At 37.5% G+C, this 18,323-nt stretch overlaps 1 protein-coding gene across 1 annotated transcript in view; it reads left to right on the top strand.

The window, feature by feature from the left end:
* LOC126502038 (gamma-interferon-inducible protein 16-like) overlaps positions 1-18,323 on the top strand; it is an 82,484-nt gene that overhangs the window by 43,786 nt on the left and 20,375 nt on the right. Inside the window, exons 4-8 of the mRNA XM_050142796.1 lie at positions 589-710; positions 1,749-1,916; positions 4,077-4,538; positions 5,566-5,982; positions 7,946-8,134. Of these exons, the coding sequence (XP_049998753.1) occupies positions 589-710; positions 1,749-1,916; positions 4,077-4,538; positions 5,566-5,982; positions 7,946-8,134 (1,358 nt within the window). The remainder of the gene's footprint in view (positions 1-588; positions 711-1,748; positions 1,917-4,076; positions 4,539-5,565; positions 5,983-7,945; positions 8,135-18,323) is intronic.

The raw sequence follows: 18,323 nt of genomic DNA, 5'->3' as shown, positions 1-18,323 counted from the left end.
ATTATTTACTGAAAAGAAAACTGTTTCTAGGTTTTCAATGGCTCAGCCCTAGCACACACCTTTAATCCAAGAGCTTTCAGGTTGAACATTGTAAACAGGTTAAAACAAATTCAACCGCATGCCAAGAGATGGAGCAAGCAACCAGTTGACAGGAAGTGAACACAGGGTTACTAGGAAAACAACCATAGAGAGTGGGAGGAAGTCAGGACAATGGATAGAAATGGGTAGGAAGAAGCACAGGAAGCTGACATGAGAGACATTCAGATTGAGAGGTTTTGGTTTGAGACAATGAAGGAAAAGGGGTTTATGGTACATCAGTGGAATAGGAAGGTCAGCTGGGTGCTTTCTCTGCCTCTGTGAGCTAGCAGGCTTTCACCCCAACATCTAGCTTCTGAATCTTTATTGGTAAACATGAACCAGAGAGGTTTTCTTAAAAACAGCATGAAATTGTCTTTCTGTAAAATCACTAATGAAATGGAATAAATTACCCGTTTCATTTTTTAAAAAAAGAAAGACAAATAATTCTGAATGAGCTTCAGCCATATTAAACATTTCCCTGGATTTATTGTGTTTTCTCTATCACTGTAGTTAAAAAGCCAAATAAAAGAAAAGTAAAAACTGCAATGAAAAAAAGGAAGCAAGAGGAACCCAGTAGTTCCCAACCTCTTCCCACTGATAATGAACCAAACAAGAATAAGCCCTCTTCAAAGGTAAGGTAGCTAATCTCCCACCAAAAAGTTTTTTTTTCAAGTTCTTCCCTTCTTAATTCTTATGAGAGATGTAGCACTCTATCTAGTCCAAGGCTCTGTAAAAACAGAAATCCAAGTCAACAAGTTCATAGTGGCCCATCCATTGTTCTGTGCCGAGTTTATCATGTGTTCTATGTTGTGCAGTAAAACCCCCAATATCAACCAAAAAAATCACTACGTGGCTCTTTAAAGACCATTTACTAAAATAGCAGTTGCTTTGGGATAAGGTTTTTAAAAAGATTAAGCATAATATGGACTTTATAATTCTATATTTAATACTCTTCTGCCTCCACGGGGATGAATATGGTGATGTAAATGTAATTTTTCTACTCCTCTATGAGACAATCAATATGTCTTAGCTAGGGTTTTCATTACTCTGAAGAGATGTCGCTTCTCACAAAATGTCCACAGCAACTCTTATAAAAGAACACATTCAATTGGGGCTTGCTTACATCCAGAGTGTTATTAATATTATATTATACTATTAATATAATAATTGGAAACATAGCAGCATGAAGGCAGACATTGTGCTGGAGAGATAACTGAGAGTTCTATATCTTCACCGGCAACAGTAACAGAGAGTGAGGCTGGGACTGGCTTGACCACCTGAAGCATCAAGTCCCACCCCTCAGTGACACACTTCCTCCAACAAAACACACCTACTCCAAAAAGCTCATACCTCCTAATAATGACACCCCCTCGTGACTAAGCATTCAAATCTATGAGTCTATGGGGCAATTCTTATTCAATCCTCCATACTATACAATCTATCTGTTAAGACTGAGTTATGCACAATGACAAAAAATGTGTTATTAGAATCCAGTAACAAAACAAAATTTCTTATAGTCTTAAAAATATGCTTTATTTAATTCTAAAGACATTCCTAAGGGCTAGGGATAAAACTGTATAGAAAAGCACATCTTAGCATGTACAAAGACTGGGGTTCAATTTCCAACACACAGGAAAATCAATAAAGAAAGACGAACATTGTTCTTTCAGAAAAAGAGTAAAACGCCCACAGAAACTGAAGGCGGCAAGAAAAGGAAGCATACCCAGGAGCAGAGTCAGCTTCCAGAAGCTCCAGAAAGCAAGATGCAAAAAGATGAACATTGTCTCCAGACTCCTCATAAGCCTCCACCAATACCACCCAGCAGTTCCTCCAAGAAGGTACCACTTTTATATTCTCAGTGCACCTTCCCAAAGCATATCACTGGGTTCACCACAGCCTTGGAAAAACATCTCACTGATCCCCTACTTCAGGGTTTTTCCTCATATTATTAATTATTAAATAGCTTATTAAGTTATCAAATCATGTATCACAGCCTCCGTGGTTTTGAAAAGGTTAAGTATTTATGAAATGATTTCTAATGTTATCAACCAACTTTCTGCTTAGGGCTCAGAAGGAAGTATAGAGGAGACAGTCAGGGATAAACATAGGACTATGTTAATCCCCATTGCCTTCTTTCTTCTCAGTCCTTTTCTCTTTGCTGGTGACACAACCACAAAGATTATTTTCACCATTATGTGTTTCTTTCAGCAGGTGTTTTGATACATACTGTTTCCATGCTTGGAAGTATTTTACTGTTGTTCATTCCCTAACCAAACACTATATAACTGTAATGATCACTTTTGCTGAGAGTCAGCTTCAGACCACTCCCACCCCACCAAGGCATAAACTAAATTCTTCCAGCCATTCCTGTTCTATGATGGTTTACTCTTTTGACTTTTTGAGGAACCCACAATCCAGCTTCCAAATAAAGCACACACAGAAGCTTATTTTTAGTTAAGAATACCAGGCCCTAGTTTGGTTTCTTGCCAGCTTTTCTTACCTTATCCTATCTACTTTTTGCCTCTGGGCTTTTATCATTCTCTCATGTAATTCTTACTTTCACTCTTACTCTGTGGCTTGCTGGGTGACTGGCCCCTGCTGTCCCCCTCCCCTTGTTCTGTGTTCTCCTTCTCTTCGTAAATTCTCCTTCTGTTTGCATTCTCTGCCTGCTAGCCCTGTCTATCCTTGCTCCTGCTTCACTATTGGTTGTTTCGTTCTTTATTAGGACCATCAGGTGTTTTAGACAGGAAAAGAATCACAGCTTCACAGTTAATCAAATGCAGCATAAAAAAAGTCAGACACCTTAAAATAATATTAGCCAACACTTCCTCATCAAAGGGAATTGATCCTTGTTCCCATTTTGATGACTTCTTAATAAAATTACAACCATAACCTAGAAAGAACTCCTCATCTAATCTATTAATCATATATATTCGGCAGGCATGTATTTTGAGACCTGGACTGTAATTTATACTAATCTTCTTATTTGATACAATTGTGTTGTACATGCCATGTGACCAACATTTAATCTTTTTAACTGGCAGAGTCCTGATATTTGCATGGAAATGCCTTAGGAACGTCTAATTAACTGTGTTTGTAAATGATGACAGCAATATAATTCAAAATGCACACAAGCCTGGAAAATAGACTACAGTAGTAATTTTAACTAGAATGGCATCAGCTTCATAGCAATTGTTGCATTAGAAATGGCCATTGCAATTATTCAAAGGGATATGCATACTAACTTACTTTCACTTTTAAAGCAAAATTTTTAAATCTTTATAATTTGTACTTTAAAGATTATTAAGTGTAATGAAGACCCTAACTTGATCAATTGCCTGAAGTACAAGTACTTCTCACATATGTAGAAGTTTGATTTAACTAAAGTTATGGCTATTTTAAAGTCCTAAACAAGGGTTTAAATGGGTCTGGATGGGCTTCATGCGTGTGAGTCCAGTACTCTGTCAACTGAGATACATCCGATCCACCAAAATCTATCTTTGTGGTAAATTTTTTAGGATATTTGTCACACAATTTCTCTAAGGTCACCTGAAAAGGTATAACTGTGTATGTGTGGTGGGAGAATCCCGTGTGTACAATAAAAATGAATATATAATGAATTGGAAAGTCTACATGAAGAAAAATATAGAAATGGCCAATTTTATCTCATGCTTCCTTTCCCATAAAATAACACTAAGAGTTGAATAAGGTCAAGTAATATTTGGACAGTTTTGTGAGATACTTGAGCTAGTATTCCATCCTAGACCAGTGAAATTTCAATACCCGTCTTTTAAGAGGAGTTGTAATATCGATCACTAAGGATGGAACCTCAGTGCTAGAAATACTAACTATGTTCTAATATACTTCCCTCAGCCCAGGAGAAAGCTGACAGGTTTGAAAGTCCTCTTTTCAAAAGAGAAAGTGAAAGGATGTACTTGGTCTTATTTCTAAAAACCATTAAGCAGTATTAAAAATATCTCAATCATATTTTCTTTTAGAAACAGAAAAGGACAAGTATCAAAACCCAGAGGACTTTTAAAACAGAGATTTCCCAGGAAGAACAGCAGCTTCCACAATTGTCAGAAACCAGCAACTCCTCAGCTGCCAATGAACTCCAAAATTGTCGGGGACTCTTGACAACAGCTTCTAGCAGCCTTCAGACTCCTCAGACACCTCCATGCCTTGCTTTTAAAAAGGCTCAGGGCTCTCCAGCACCACCCTGCCAGAATTTTCTAGCATCTCCAGTATCAGACTCTAGCACCCAACTGACCCAGCCCAGTGGTGTCAAGGCTCCTCAGGCACCTTTAGTAACAACATCTGAAAGTCTCCTGGCTTCATATATGTCTCCACCAACAGCATCCAAAAGTCTCCTGGCTCCAAGGGGGTCTCCAGCAACAGCAATCAGTGCTCTCTATGACGCTCTGGGGTCTCCAGCAACTACAAGCAGCAGTTCATGCAAAGTAATGGCTTCCTGTTCTCAAAGTATAATGACAAAGATTAACACAAGCCTGCAAGACTTCTTCATTAATCTATATGGACACATAATCTTTTACTTAAATAATCACTATTTTTATTGTGTATAGGTACTGATCTGTCCCTACATTCAATTTTAGAATACATTGTATGTTCTACTCCGTTAAGAAAATGTCTGACTCAGTGATCACATGATCATGCCTACTCAAAGAATATGCTGAGTCACATGCTTATTTAATTTTGCACATTATACCTTTTATGAAGGTGTTGTTTTCAGATTGTAAATCACTGCTGCAATTATATTGGAAATGTACTTCCTGATGTTAGAACACATCAGTAGGTAATCAGAGTTAAAACCCATCACCCACAGGGTGAAGTCTGCATGTTTCCAAGTCAAGGGTCAGAGAGTGCTTCAGTTATAGCTGCCTCCCTGCCCTGGTAGCCAGGTCAGCGGTGACTGTCCACGTACTTCCTCCTTCAGTTCTACAGTGTTGCCTCCATTTCAAAGTGCTCTCCTTATGCTTAGATATGGAGGAGGATACTGAGAAGGTAGGTGATCAAAGTAAAATGACCTCATGAATATTTTCAGGTCCCAGGATTTTCCTCCATGTCTGTATAGAAAAAGAAGGGGTACTAGCCTGAATCCTTTCTGAGTATAAATATTTCAGGGTATCTTCCTAGACTGCCTACCTATCCCTATTACAAGAGAGCTCTAATATTTAGTCCAGGTTTTGTAATCAAACATTAGCAAATGTTTCTAGAATAACAACTTAACTAGAGCTTGGAGCCTTTGTGTTCAGTCCCCACAAACATAAGTATAAACTCTTAACCTACCAAGTAATGTTTATATTAACTAGAATAAGTAGATAATAATTCAGGTAAATATCCATTTTTCACTATATCTAGATTATAGTATGGCAATCATTGTTTAGATGTTCTCCACTGTACTCAGTGGAACTGTGCCTTATGCTCTGTCTGAATTACACATGGTTATATTGTGTGTGTTTTATATAGACACCAAGGAGAAGAAACATACCCAAGGAACCATCTAAGGAAGAAGGTTACCATCGAGATCCCAAAGAAGTGATGGTTTTGAAAGTAACAGAACCATTTACTTATGATTTGATTGATGACAAAAGGATGTTCCATGCCACAGTAGTGACTGAGAATGAATTCTACAGAGTGAAGATTTTTGATCCAGTTCTAATGAACAAGTTCATTCCAAATAAGATCATTGCCATATCAAATTATTTTGGCTCAAATGGGTTTCTGGAAATATACGAAACTTCCTGTGTGTCTGATGTAGACAAGAACAGAAAAATGGATATCTCAAAAACACTGAGGAAAAGAGCCAATGCGACTCCTAAAATAAGGGATCTTTTCTCACAGGCACAGGGGACATATGTGAGTGGAGAGTTTGTGGTATATAAGGTAAGCCATTGCGGTACTTGGGAAATTCCTTTTGCACCTGGGATTTTAAGTTTTAACTTGTCACTGGAATTTGCTCAACTTATTTAACATAGGAAGTAACTGCTCTTTATATCAGAAAGAGATGAGAACGGTTTCCTTATTTGGGGATTGAGGGAAGCTCTTATCATTCTTCTCCACAAGGTAAAACCATGAAAAAAATCTTTAGAAATCGATTCATCAAAAACTTTGGCATTTTCCTGGCTGTGACAATCAATTATATCCATCTTATTCCTAGACACTGTTCAGTTTATAGCACACTTTCCTGTTAGATTCGATATCTTTGATAGCTTCCATGCCCACATTATTGGCAACTCAGCTGTGAAAAGAACCAAACTCAAAGCCTACATACAGTTTGAGATGATGAGAATAAAAAGCAAGAAACTATTCTGGCCCACACTGAAGTCATGACCAACAAGCCAAGATTATTTTTTTAATATGTTCTCATTATAATATTCTTTACATTGTATCAAGATTTTTTGATAGGGTGATTAATGTTTTAAATAATGAAAGGAAGAACAGGTTAACAGTCTAGTTTAATTTCACAGTTTATAATTAGGCACAGCAAAAGTGAGGAAATTCAAGGAAATCTGTGACTTTCCAGTATTTTTTTTAAGTGCCAATGTACCAATTCATTAGTATGCTTGTTAAGTGTATGATTTCATAATTCATTATTTATAAATCAGTCATGGCTTTTTACTTTTATCTATGCTGTTTTTGACTGCTCTGGTGCATTTGGTTACACAATTAATAAGTAAACTAAGTGGGGCATGAACTTAAATGCCAGAACTAAAAGCTGTAGATTTAATCCATGAGAGGCTAGGAAGGAGTAGAGGGAACAATGTGTGCACTGAGCAAATGTAATCCATTTAAAAAGGAGGTGAGTGTCTGTCTGTGTGTGTGTGTCCATGTGTGTGTGGGGCGGTGTGTGTGTGGGGGGTGGCGAGTGAGTGTATCAGTCTTTATGTCTGTCTGAATGTTAGTTTCTATTTGTATGTTTGTGTATTTGTTTCTCATACTATTTCTTATTTCTGTTAGTGTGTTCCTTTTGTTTCATTCTTGTTGGTTTTCTTCTTAATTCACCTGTTTGTTTTTTTAAGAGAGAAAGAAGCTGTGGAGTTGGAAATATAGGGAAGTGAGGAAAATCTAGGAGTAGGGAAGGAAAAATTATGATTAGATTAGGTTTTATTAAAATAAACTTATTTTCAATAAAAATTAAAATATATTAAATAAAAAAGACTAATAGTTGTGTTTCTCAGACTGACAATGAGCCACAAGTAGCCTTTCTTCTCAGGCCTCCTAGAGATGCCTAAGAAACCTGCAATGGCAACTAAACGGTTATTGCTGTATTATTCTTGTTTTCATTTATTGTCCCTTAAGAAATCTCAGAAACTCTTATATGTTACCATAGTACTTAGATAGATACTCATTTTTTCCTAAAAACACCCAGCAGAAGAAATCATCAAGTAGGTAAAACATAAGAGTGGCTTCCAAGGACTACAGTGGTGACCCAATCATTAAGGCTAGGCCTACAAGGCTTCAAGAGGGAGTTCAAAGAAAAGATTTGTTCACTAAAACATCTTAAACTCTCTGGTTCCTGAAACCTTTTTTCAGTTATTTATTTTGTCTGTGAAAGATGGGAAGAAACACAAAAGCTTTTAAAGTAGTGTGGAAGTCATGAAGGAACTCCACAAATGAGTTCTCTCTTTCTACCATGAGACCTGCTCATTGAGACCAGGTAATCAGGCTTGCCAGCAAGCCCCCTTCCCCACTGAGCCTTCTCACTGGCCCTTGTGCCTGTGATTCTAAACCTAAGAACCACCCTTGCCTTGGCAGGGACAGGTTTATGTTGACACTCTTTAATTCTCAAAGAGGTGACAAGCCTTGACATACTTTCGAAAAAGATAAATGTTAATTTGCTTTTCAGAAAACTGAGAGGGATCCCTTCATTTACTATGGAATTGAAGATGATACAGGGAAAATGGAAGTGGTAGTCTATGAAAGACTGACCAATATAAAGTGTGAGCCAGGCCAAAAACTTCGACTCGTCTGTTTTGAATTGTCCTCAAGCAAAGATAAATGGCAGCTGAAGTCTGTAAGACACAGTTACATGCAGGTGTGTGCTCTAGAATTTAATATTATTAAAAATCATCCATATATATGATTTCATACATACATATATATCGTGTACTTGACTGTTGGCATTACATAGACAATCCAACATGAGAATAAAAACTAACTTTTCCCATTTAATAATGAAATACCTTGTAGTATCTTTTAAGTAAATATTTCTGAATCATAATAAAGAAAATAAATTCTAAAGTTGTTATATGTTTAGCTAAATGACAAAAAAATGTATCTCCTTTATCAAAGCAGAGAGATAATTTGACAGGACTCAGGTTAATTAAGAATTTTGTTCATATTCTGACTCTTTGATTTTTCAAATTGAGCAAAGACTAAAACACGAAGAGCCTTGGAGCCTTCATGTATAATATTAAAATACTGTCTGTTGCAGAGCATGATGTACAGAAATCATAAGTTCCCAAGGATGCCCTGGGCTAATCAGACCACAATGTGCTAAAAGCCACAATCCTTGTCATACTTACACATTGTGTGGGATTCATTCCACACTTTAAAAAAGGCCACTATAACCATGTAAACAGAAGAAATAGAAGGGATCACATGTTCGTTCACATAGAAACACTTTTACAGCACCATGGGGTTCTCAGACCACCAGACAAAGTTTCAAACCTTTCCCCATGGCAGTTGCAACAGCAATGTCCTTTCTCCCTCCTCCCAACCTGCCTGTTCAAAGAGACTCTGCAACTCAATCTATACCTAAGGAATGATAGCTCTTTCCTCTCTTCTGGAGCTCTGTGTCATAACCGGGCCTTCCAGCTGTGTGCTCAAGTCTGTCGGAGTGACTAGCTACTCTCATAGTCCCAAGAAGGGAAAAAAGCTGACTTCAAGGACAGAGTGACATTTAAGGAGATAGACCAGTGAGAAATTGGACGTGACCCATAGGGACACGTCAGTATGAATATAGAGAATGTTTGGAGCCATTTGAATTTCACTTGATCTGACCTCATCATCTTCTTTTTTAAGGTCGTCAATGTCGGAAAGAAAGTCACTCAAGCCTGATTCAGATCAGAAAACTTGGATGCCAAGGATATGGTTTGTGGAGATAATATCCAAGTCTAGAAAACACATGTATACATGAACTGTTACAATACCATATCTATGAAAGCCAGCTCCTTTTTTATGGTTTTCCAAGACAGGATTTCTCTGTTTTGTCCTTGCTGTCCTAGAAAACACTTTGTAGACCAGGCTGGCATTGCACTCAGAGATCTACCTGCCTCAACCTCCTGAGTTCCAGGATTAAAGGCCTGGACCACCATCACCAGACCTGCCTTTAATTCTAGGAAATAGTGGTTTCTTTTATTGTTTCTACACCTTTAATGATTTAAGTTCTATGTTTTCTATCAATAACTTTATACTTATTAATCTATAAGTTTTACATATAAAACTTAAAAATAAAACCACATTTTGATAAAGAAATGATTCCTTGGGAATATCTTTTAGCCATTTGAGAGTTGCTGTAAAATCAAAAGTATAGAATACAAACTTCACATGTGATGTTAAAGACCAAGCATGCCAAAGAAGAAGTAGTCTGTGTCTACCCCAGATAACTCAAGGCATTAATAAAAGGCACAGGAGAAGGTTGAATTCAGCCTTGAATTCAGACTCCACTTGTTTGATAACCACAGTTTCACTTTCCAGACATTATCTGCATCTCCTGTGTACTTATATTCTTCTACCAATATATTTGAAGCCTATTGACCACATGGGCACCCACATACATCTGGTCTCTCTCTCTCTCTCTCTCTCTCTCTCTCTCTCTCTCTCTCCACATATATATATATAGATAGATATATAGATATATAGATATATAGATATAGATATAGATATAGATATATAACAATGAAAATGTTTGCTGCCCTTAGAAATACTTTCATGAATTATATATAATCAAATATTTCACAAAGAAAGAGGATCTGATCTAGACTAGTTCAGGTACATGTACAATAAGACAAACTGTATCCTCAAAGGGAACTTTTATGATGAATATCATGTTGTCCACCTTTCTCCTAAGTATAATTGTGTATATAATCACATAAATTACTGTGTTGAAAGGACATGCACAGGAAGTAAATGCCTACCTAATCTAATCCTGTCAGTTGAAATGAAGATCCACCCATGTCACACCCCTACAGCACCCCAGCTCATTCTCCTGCACCCCATGAATGTGGCTCCAAACAAATGTTGGGATTCCTGAGCACCTTCCTCATGTGATCACTGTTGCTCTTCACACATATTCCCGTCTGATCTGTACGGCCACTGTGCTTTGAGAAAAGTTTCAAGGCTTCTTTAAAATCTATATGAGCCTTTACCACCAAATCTTTGAATGAAAGGGCAAGGTATGGGAAACTCTTGGCTTAGATGCTGACCACCCCATATAATATGATAAAGAAACAGGAAAAAACACACCAAATGCTGAAGGTTAGTCTTGGGTTCCCGAGCTTGCAGGTTTGTATTACATTTATCTTCCTTATACAACACTTTCTCTGTAATGTCCGAACACACCCAGAGAGAAGAAAATGATAATTTTCTGTAACAGTAAGGGACAGGGAATTGTATCTTTTACAGACGTAAAGTTTTAGTTTGTATAATACGCAAATGTTATGCAACAAAGATGAGGGTACAGTAACAAATCCACCTACATTGATTAGGCTGGAACCATTCTCTGACTTTTTTGTATGAGAATATTTCTCAGGAGGTGTAAACAAGTATCTACTCACCCCAGAACAAGTTCAGATCCAATTAAGTTCAATTTTTTTGAACCAATAGGATTTATTTTTATTGTGTTTCTTACAGGAATATTGATGAAGTGTTACTTGCAAAAGCAAAAATGCCTCAAAGATAGCTATGTCACTACTTCATCCCAAAATGAGCATCAGCTCACAGTAGCCGGAAATCTGGAGCACCCTTAACAGACTGTAGACAGTAGAATGCTTTGGAGAGAGTCCTTTTCAGGTAGTTAAGGTGGTCTGAGCCCCTTCTGCACAACTTGGTTGGTCTCTAATTTTTCCAGGCACATTAGCTTGTCTGAGCATGCCTAGCAACATCCTGGATATTCTATAGGAAGGAGGACAGAATTACATCTTGTTTCAGGGATTCCTAAAACCCCTGCATTATTTATTTCTTGACCTTATTGATTTTTGTTGGAGGATGCAAGTGCCCACCATTATTGAAATATCCTGCTATCCTGCATCCTTTTGTTAATTCCCTGTGTTTTACCAATCTTTCTTCTATGATGAAAGATTTTGTTCTTAAGGAAGCTAAAGACTCCCAGATGTTTACATAAAGAATCAGTTTCTCTGTTGCCTGAACTTAATGCCCCCTCAAGCATAGAGAAAGAACAGTAGCACTGTTATAAGCTACTTTCACTTTTCCACAAAAGAGAAAATAGAACGCCTGGCACAATGTGGCACCAGTGTCACAGTGGTAACTGGCAGCTTTCTGATTGTATTTGAGGCCTGGTACACAAGAGAAAATTGATACCTAGCATTATATACCTCCTCAAAACCTCTCACCTGGGGGCCAGCAGACCCTAGGGAGAAACCTTACAAGTTATTGTCAATTTTCCTTTCAAAAAATATTTTTGTTTATATGCGCAGGTTAGTGCTACACACGGGCTTGGTTAAGAAGCTTCTGTTTGCAGGGAGATGGTACTAATACCTGAGATGCAGATGTAAAAACTGCAGGGGCCCACGGTGACTCCATTTCTCTCTCAACTCATGGACAGAGAGTTAAAACTTGTCAAGGGCAAATAACAGGTTGTTTGATTAAGGGTATGCTTACTAGATATGTTGAGTATTTAGGAGGTTATTATGATTGTTTGTTACCTGATCTTGGAGTCTTTTCCATCTAAGCTAGAGCCAGAGCACTTCCTCATACCTAATAGAAAGATTCCTATTATTGGTGCAAATAGGAAATTTCTCTTGTATGTGATGCACTCTGTATCTAGTCTACAGAAATTCTTCTCTATTAGCAAGCAGCTCAGCATCACTGTGTGGTGTGGGAGAAAATGTCCCCTGGAAACCCTTACAGAAACTTAAGATTATTCTTCCTATGCCAGTTTTTTTTAATATTTATTATTATTTTGACAGTAAAGGTCAAGCTGGTAACATGAAAAAATGACCAGTCATTTTTCCTGGTCTAGCGTCATCCCTTTGTGATTCTCTAAAACACAAAGAACCCACCCGTCTCTCTACAAGGGACGTCAGAGCCATCATACTTGATGGGAACCCATATTGACCACCTGCTTACCTGTGCCCTTCTTTGCCTCGTCCATTCTTCCTTCTCCAGAGTACTCTTAGAGCATCTGCTGCCTTCTTTCTTCAGCTCCTCCACATATGTTACCTTCATTCATAAGGACAAACAAAAACATAAACAACCAAGATCATTTATCTGTGTCATAACTAAGACCCCAACCCTTAAGGGGATGAATACAAAGCGGGGGCTCCCTTCCAGATTCTGGATTAGGCACAAACCATACCCAATGCCTGTTTTCATAGGGAGATCCCTTATTAAGCAGGGAAGATAAGTTAAAGTGGCCGCTTTCTGGTTCTGACAGAAAAACAGCAGCAAATACCTTGCAGGAACAATTTTAAAAGGAGGAAAAAGGGGAGGTCTGTGATAGAATGGGCTAGGATGCAGTGGTAAAGGAGATAGGGGACTAAGAGAAATAAAAGGGGACAATGAAGAGGGGAAGCGGTATTTGTCCTGGAAGAACAAAAAAACTGCCTGTGGATAGAGGGTAGACAGATGTCCGGCACATAGGGAAATGGCAGTTTATTAGAGTATCAGGGAAAACACCTGTTGAGATGAGGTATTCAATTTTAATTGGTCATGTAAATTAGGCTAGTCATAAAGGGCTTCTGACCTGGATTTTGTTATTCTGCCTCGGAAAGAAGTGATCAAAGAAAGGAATAGACATTGATGCTAGCTTTAGGAATGTATTCTAATGTTTTTTTTTAACAAGTCAGAGGGATTATGGGAGAAGAGCAAGGGCTGCAAGAGTCACAAGGTCTAGTGGGCTACTGTCTCTTCAAAGCATACTATAACAAGCCATGAGAAAAGCAGATTAGCAGAAATACATGACAAGAACTTTAAAATAGCAACTATGAAAATGCTAAAGGACCGTAAAGAAGATATGAATAAGTACCTCATTGAAGACCATGTAAACACAAATAGTTGGTGTTGTGGTATATTAGTTGAAGATGTGTTACATTTATTTATGCTGTGGAATATTTATTTAATGGTACAAAGATGCACTGCATATTTATATGTTGTACTTTTTTAACTCCTGTGAAGCTGTATCACTTTGCCTGGCTAAATCACCTGATAGAGCTAATAAAGTGTTGAATGTCCAGTAGTCAGACAGGAGAAAGGAGAAGAGGGACTGGTAGGCAGAGAGAATAAATTGGAGGAGAAATCTTGTAAACACAAGAAGAAAGAAGGAGAGCAAGAAAAGAAGAGGGAGGACACTAGGGACCAGCCACCCAGCTACACAGATGGCCATAGAGTAAGACATAATTGATTGTAGTCAGATTGGATGCGGGTGTTACTTCAATCTTCCTATATTTGAGTTCCTTTGTAACCAATTGCGGTAAATTTTGGAGAAAGTTTCACCGAGTTCTGAGAAAAAATATAATACTTAGTGTTTGTGTGAAATGTTCCATGATTTATGTTAGGTTCATTTGATTTATGAGATGATTTTACTCCCAAGTTTCTCTGCCATTTTTTTTTCTGGTCTGGATGACCTGCCTCTTGGTGTGAGTGGCATATTGAGGTCATCCACTATCATTGTGCTAAGTGCAGTATATGATTTTAGCTGAAGTAGTGTCTCATTTATGAAATTGAATACCATTATATGTAGTTCATATGTTAACAGTGCGTGATGACTTGTAATATATTCTTGTTGGTTTTGTTTTCCTTTAGTGATATTGCAGTACCGTTTCTTTTTACTTCTGATTAGTTTTGCCACAAAATCTATTTTATCAAATATTAAAATAGCAACTATGTTGCTAGAGCCTGCTCATTGGCTTCCCAGACACCTAGGCTCCTCAATAATCACACAGAAATCTGTAGTTCTTGCAATACCACTTGGGCAATAGCTTAAGCATCTTTCTAGCTACCTCTTATATCCTAGTTCAATCCATTTCTATTAATCTGTATATCGCCACTTCACTATCTCTGACCAACAATGTTCTGTCATGTCTGTTTCAGGCAGAGGCTACATGACTTCACTTTGACTCTGCCTACTATCTGTCTGTCTATCTATCTATCTATCTATCTATCTATCTATCTATCTATCATCTATCTATCTATCTATCTATCTATCTATCTATCTATCTATCTGTCTCTAATTATCTATCTATCTATCTATCTATCTATCTATCTATCTATCTATCTATCTATCTATCTTCCAGCCTGGCTATAATCTGTTAAGCCATTGGCTGAAAACAGCCATTTTTATCAACCAATAAAAGCAACATATATACAAAAGGATTTCCCACACCATTACTATACTCTACTTACTTCTTAGTTTCTTAGTTTCATTTACTTAGAATACCTTTTTTTTTCCTTTTCTTGACTAAATTGATGGCTGTCCTTGATGATAAAGTCTGTTTCTTTAAAACTGTAGAAAGATAAATCTTGATTTCTAATATGATCTTTTAGCCTGTGTCATTTATTGAAGGAATTGAGACCATTATTATTGGGAGACAGTTTGGAAAAGTATTTATTAATTTCTGTTATCTTATTATAGTGGATTTTTCCCTCTTTTGATTAACTATTCTGGTATTATTCTTTCTTTGTGTCCACTTGTTGAATTAGAAGCGGCAGGGCTGCGTCCCCGGCACCCGGCCGCCCACATGGCTAGCTTATGCCCCGAAATAATTACACGGAAACTGTATTCTTTCAAACACTGCCTGGCCTGTCTAGTTCCAGCTTCTTATTGGCTAGCTCTTACATATTGTTCTAACCCATTTCTAATATTCTGTGTAGCCCACGAGCTGGCTTACCAGGGAGGATCTTAACCTGCCTCTGTCTGGAGCGGGAGAATCATGGCGACTCCTTCACTAAGCTTCTTTCTCCCAGAATTCTCTTCTGTTTTCTCCACCCACCTAAGGGTGGGCCTATCAAGGGGCCTAGGCAGTTTCTTTATTAATAAGAAATCACTCCCACATCATCCACTTTGTTGTATGACCCTTCATATTGAAAGTTTTTCTATCAGTATCTACTGTAGAGATAAATTAGTAGAGAGAAATTGATCAATGTGTTTATATCATGAGATGTTTTCTTCTCTGTTGATAGTGGTTGAATTTTTGCTGGGCATAGTAATCTAGGATGGCATCTGTGGTCTTTCAGAGTTTATAGAACATTTGCCCAGACCCCTCTTTTCAGAGTCTCCACTGAACCTTCAGGTTTTATTCTAATAGGTCTGCCTTTATAAGTGACCTTGTCTTTTCACCTTACAGCTTTTAGTAGCCTTTCTTTGTCCTCCATGTTTAGTATTTGGATTCTTTTATCTTATGGAGAGTCTCTTTACTTCTTTTATCTATTTGATGTTCTCATTCCTACCTGAAAGAGTCAGAGTTTGCAGAGTTTGTGCTGGTAGGATGGACCAGAAAGCCAGCTTTTTTTTTTTTTTTTTTTTTTTTTTTTTTGCTATGGCTTTAAACCAAAACGCATGTGGTCATGTTTTTAACATCATTTAAGTGTTTTGTGGCAGGATCTCTTAAAAGGGCTGTAAGGTTTTACAGCTAAAGCTGAGTAAGGAAGCCTCTTTTAAATAAGAGTGCTTGCCTCAAGCAGACAGAGCCCACCCAATAAAGTGTTGCTATCAATAAGCCATGTTTGACTCTTTTATTTTGTGTCTAGAACTACTTTACAAGTTCGCTCAGGCTTTATGTGGATGCAGTTGCCCCATGTTTGTTGCTATTCTGTTGTCAGAGGTTTCTGTACTGACTAGTTTACACAGTCATTAAGTCCCAAAGAAATCACACAGAGGTCTACATTAATCATAGACTAAATGGCCTATTAGCTCAGGCTTCTTGTTAACTCTTATAACTTATATTAATACATTATTCTTGTTTATGTTAGCCACGTGCCTCAGTACCTTATTTGATGACTCAGTCACATCTTGCTTCTTCTGTGACTGGGCCATGATTCAGACTAGGAGTTTCTTCTTTCCAGAATTCTTCTATTCTCACTGACCTGCCTCTACTTTCTGTCTGGCTACTGGCCAATCAGTGTTTATTTAAAATATAATTGACAGAATACAGGCCATTGTCCCACACCAATGATAAGATTGTCTTTCTGTACAGTAGCAATTTATTTTTGATTTTGTTACAATATTTTCTATGCATTTGAACTGGTTTCTTCTCTTTTCTCTATGATTTTTCAGATGATTTTTCTTTGCTATATTATCTCAATGTATCTGGCTTTATGCTGAGGTATTTGAGTGGAGTTTTATGAAGGGTAATAAATATGGATCTTGTTGCATTGTTCTACATGCAGATATCTAGTTGCACCAACACCAAATGTTGAAGATACTTGTTGCAAGAAACCACTTGTTTGTCTGGGCCACCCAGAACTGAAATAATCACACAGAACCTGTATTAAATCACTGCTTGGCCCATTAGCTCTAGCTTCGTATTTGCTAACTTAATTTAATTTAATCTTAATTTAACCCATTTCTATTAATCTGTATATCACCACGAGGTCGTGGTCTACCAGCAAAGAATTGACATGTCTGACTCCAGCAGCAAATCCATGATGTCTCCTAACTCTGCCTGTCTTTCTCCCAGCATTCAGCTCCATCTTCCCCACCTACCTAAGTTCTGTCCTATCAACAGGCCAAGGCTGTTTTTTATTCATTAACAAAGAAAAGCAACACACAGAGAAGGACCTCCCACACCAGATACTGTCTTTTTTCCAGTGTGTATTTCTGTCTGTATATGTATAAATCAGATGTCCATAGGTGAGAGGACTTACATGTATGTTTTCCATTCAGTTCCATTAATCAATGTTTATGTGCCAATACCATCTTATTTTCTATGACTGCAGCTCTTTAGTACAATTTGAAATCAAGCATGGGGATACCTCCAGCAGGTTTTTTTTTTCTATTTAAGGATTGTTCTAGCTATTTTGGGTTTTCTTTGTTTCTAGAATGGTAAAGATTAATAAAAATATGTCAGTAGATATAAGCATGAAAGGAATAACTCTTATCCATTGCTTGTGGAAATATACCCATTATGGAAGTTAGTGAGTTGTTTCCTCAAAAGCTAAATATAGATCTTTCACAAGATCCAGCTATCCCACTCTTGTGCATATACCCTAAGGAGTACACCATACTACAAAAACAATTGTTCATCAATATTCATAGCTGTTCTATTCATATTAATTGAAAGATTGGAAAAAAAACCTGGATGTCTGTCCATTAGTTGATGAATGGATGATGAAGATATGCAGGATTTACAAAATAAAGTGTTATTCATCTGTTAAGAGAAAAATGTAAGTATTAAATGTGAACATAAATAGAGCTAGAAACAATCATCCTGAGTGAGGTAAGCAACCTAACTCATGCATGCATTCTCTTATAGATAAATATTAGCTTTTAAACTTGAGGTACTTGTGTTTTATTTAGAACATAACCACAGAGGTTATATATTTAGTAAGGGACCAGGGAGTGGAGGGGACTCAGGACAGTGGAAGGGATATGGGTGAGATAACTAACATTAAAGACTTTTTGAAAGTCATACAGGAACATGCTACTATAGATGTTTCCTGAAATTTATACATATACACATATGACAGAAACATCAATGGATCCACCATATAATGGGGAGATAAACTCCCCAGTACCAGAAATGGGTTACATCTTGTTGAGTCTTTGATGAAAAAAAAATTCCATAAATCTCCCTTAAACATTGCTGGCTCCTGTTTCCTTGTTTTCTTTTTTAAATTGAGTGTCTGTTAGTGTGTGTGTGTATGTATGTGTGAGTGCTCATGTGCTGTATGTGTGCAAATGCATGCATTCATATATGTGTGGAGAAGTAGAGAGAGGGAGGGAGAGAGAGAGATGGAGGGAGAGAGAAAGCATGATGCATGATGATGCTAATGTTGACCTGATAGGTAAATACTAAGGATATGGAAGGATTTGGATGAGGGAAAAG

The sequence above is a fragment of the Alexandromys fortis genome, unplaced genomic scaffold, assembly GCF_014885135.2.
Source record: "Alexandromys fortis isolate MF-2015 unplaced genomic scaffold, M_Fortis_MF-2015_v1.1 scaffold_51, whole genome shotgun sequence".
Lineage (NCBI taxonomy): Eukaryota > Metazoa > Chordata > Mammalia > Rodentia > Cricetidae > Alexandromys > Alexandromys fortis.
This window is presented reverse-complemented; position numbering and strand designations above follow the sequence as displayed.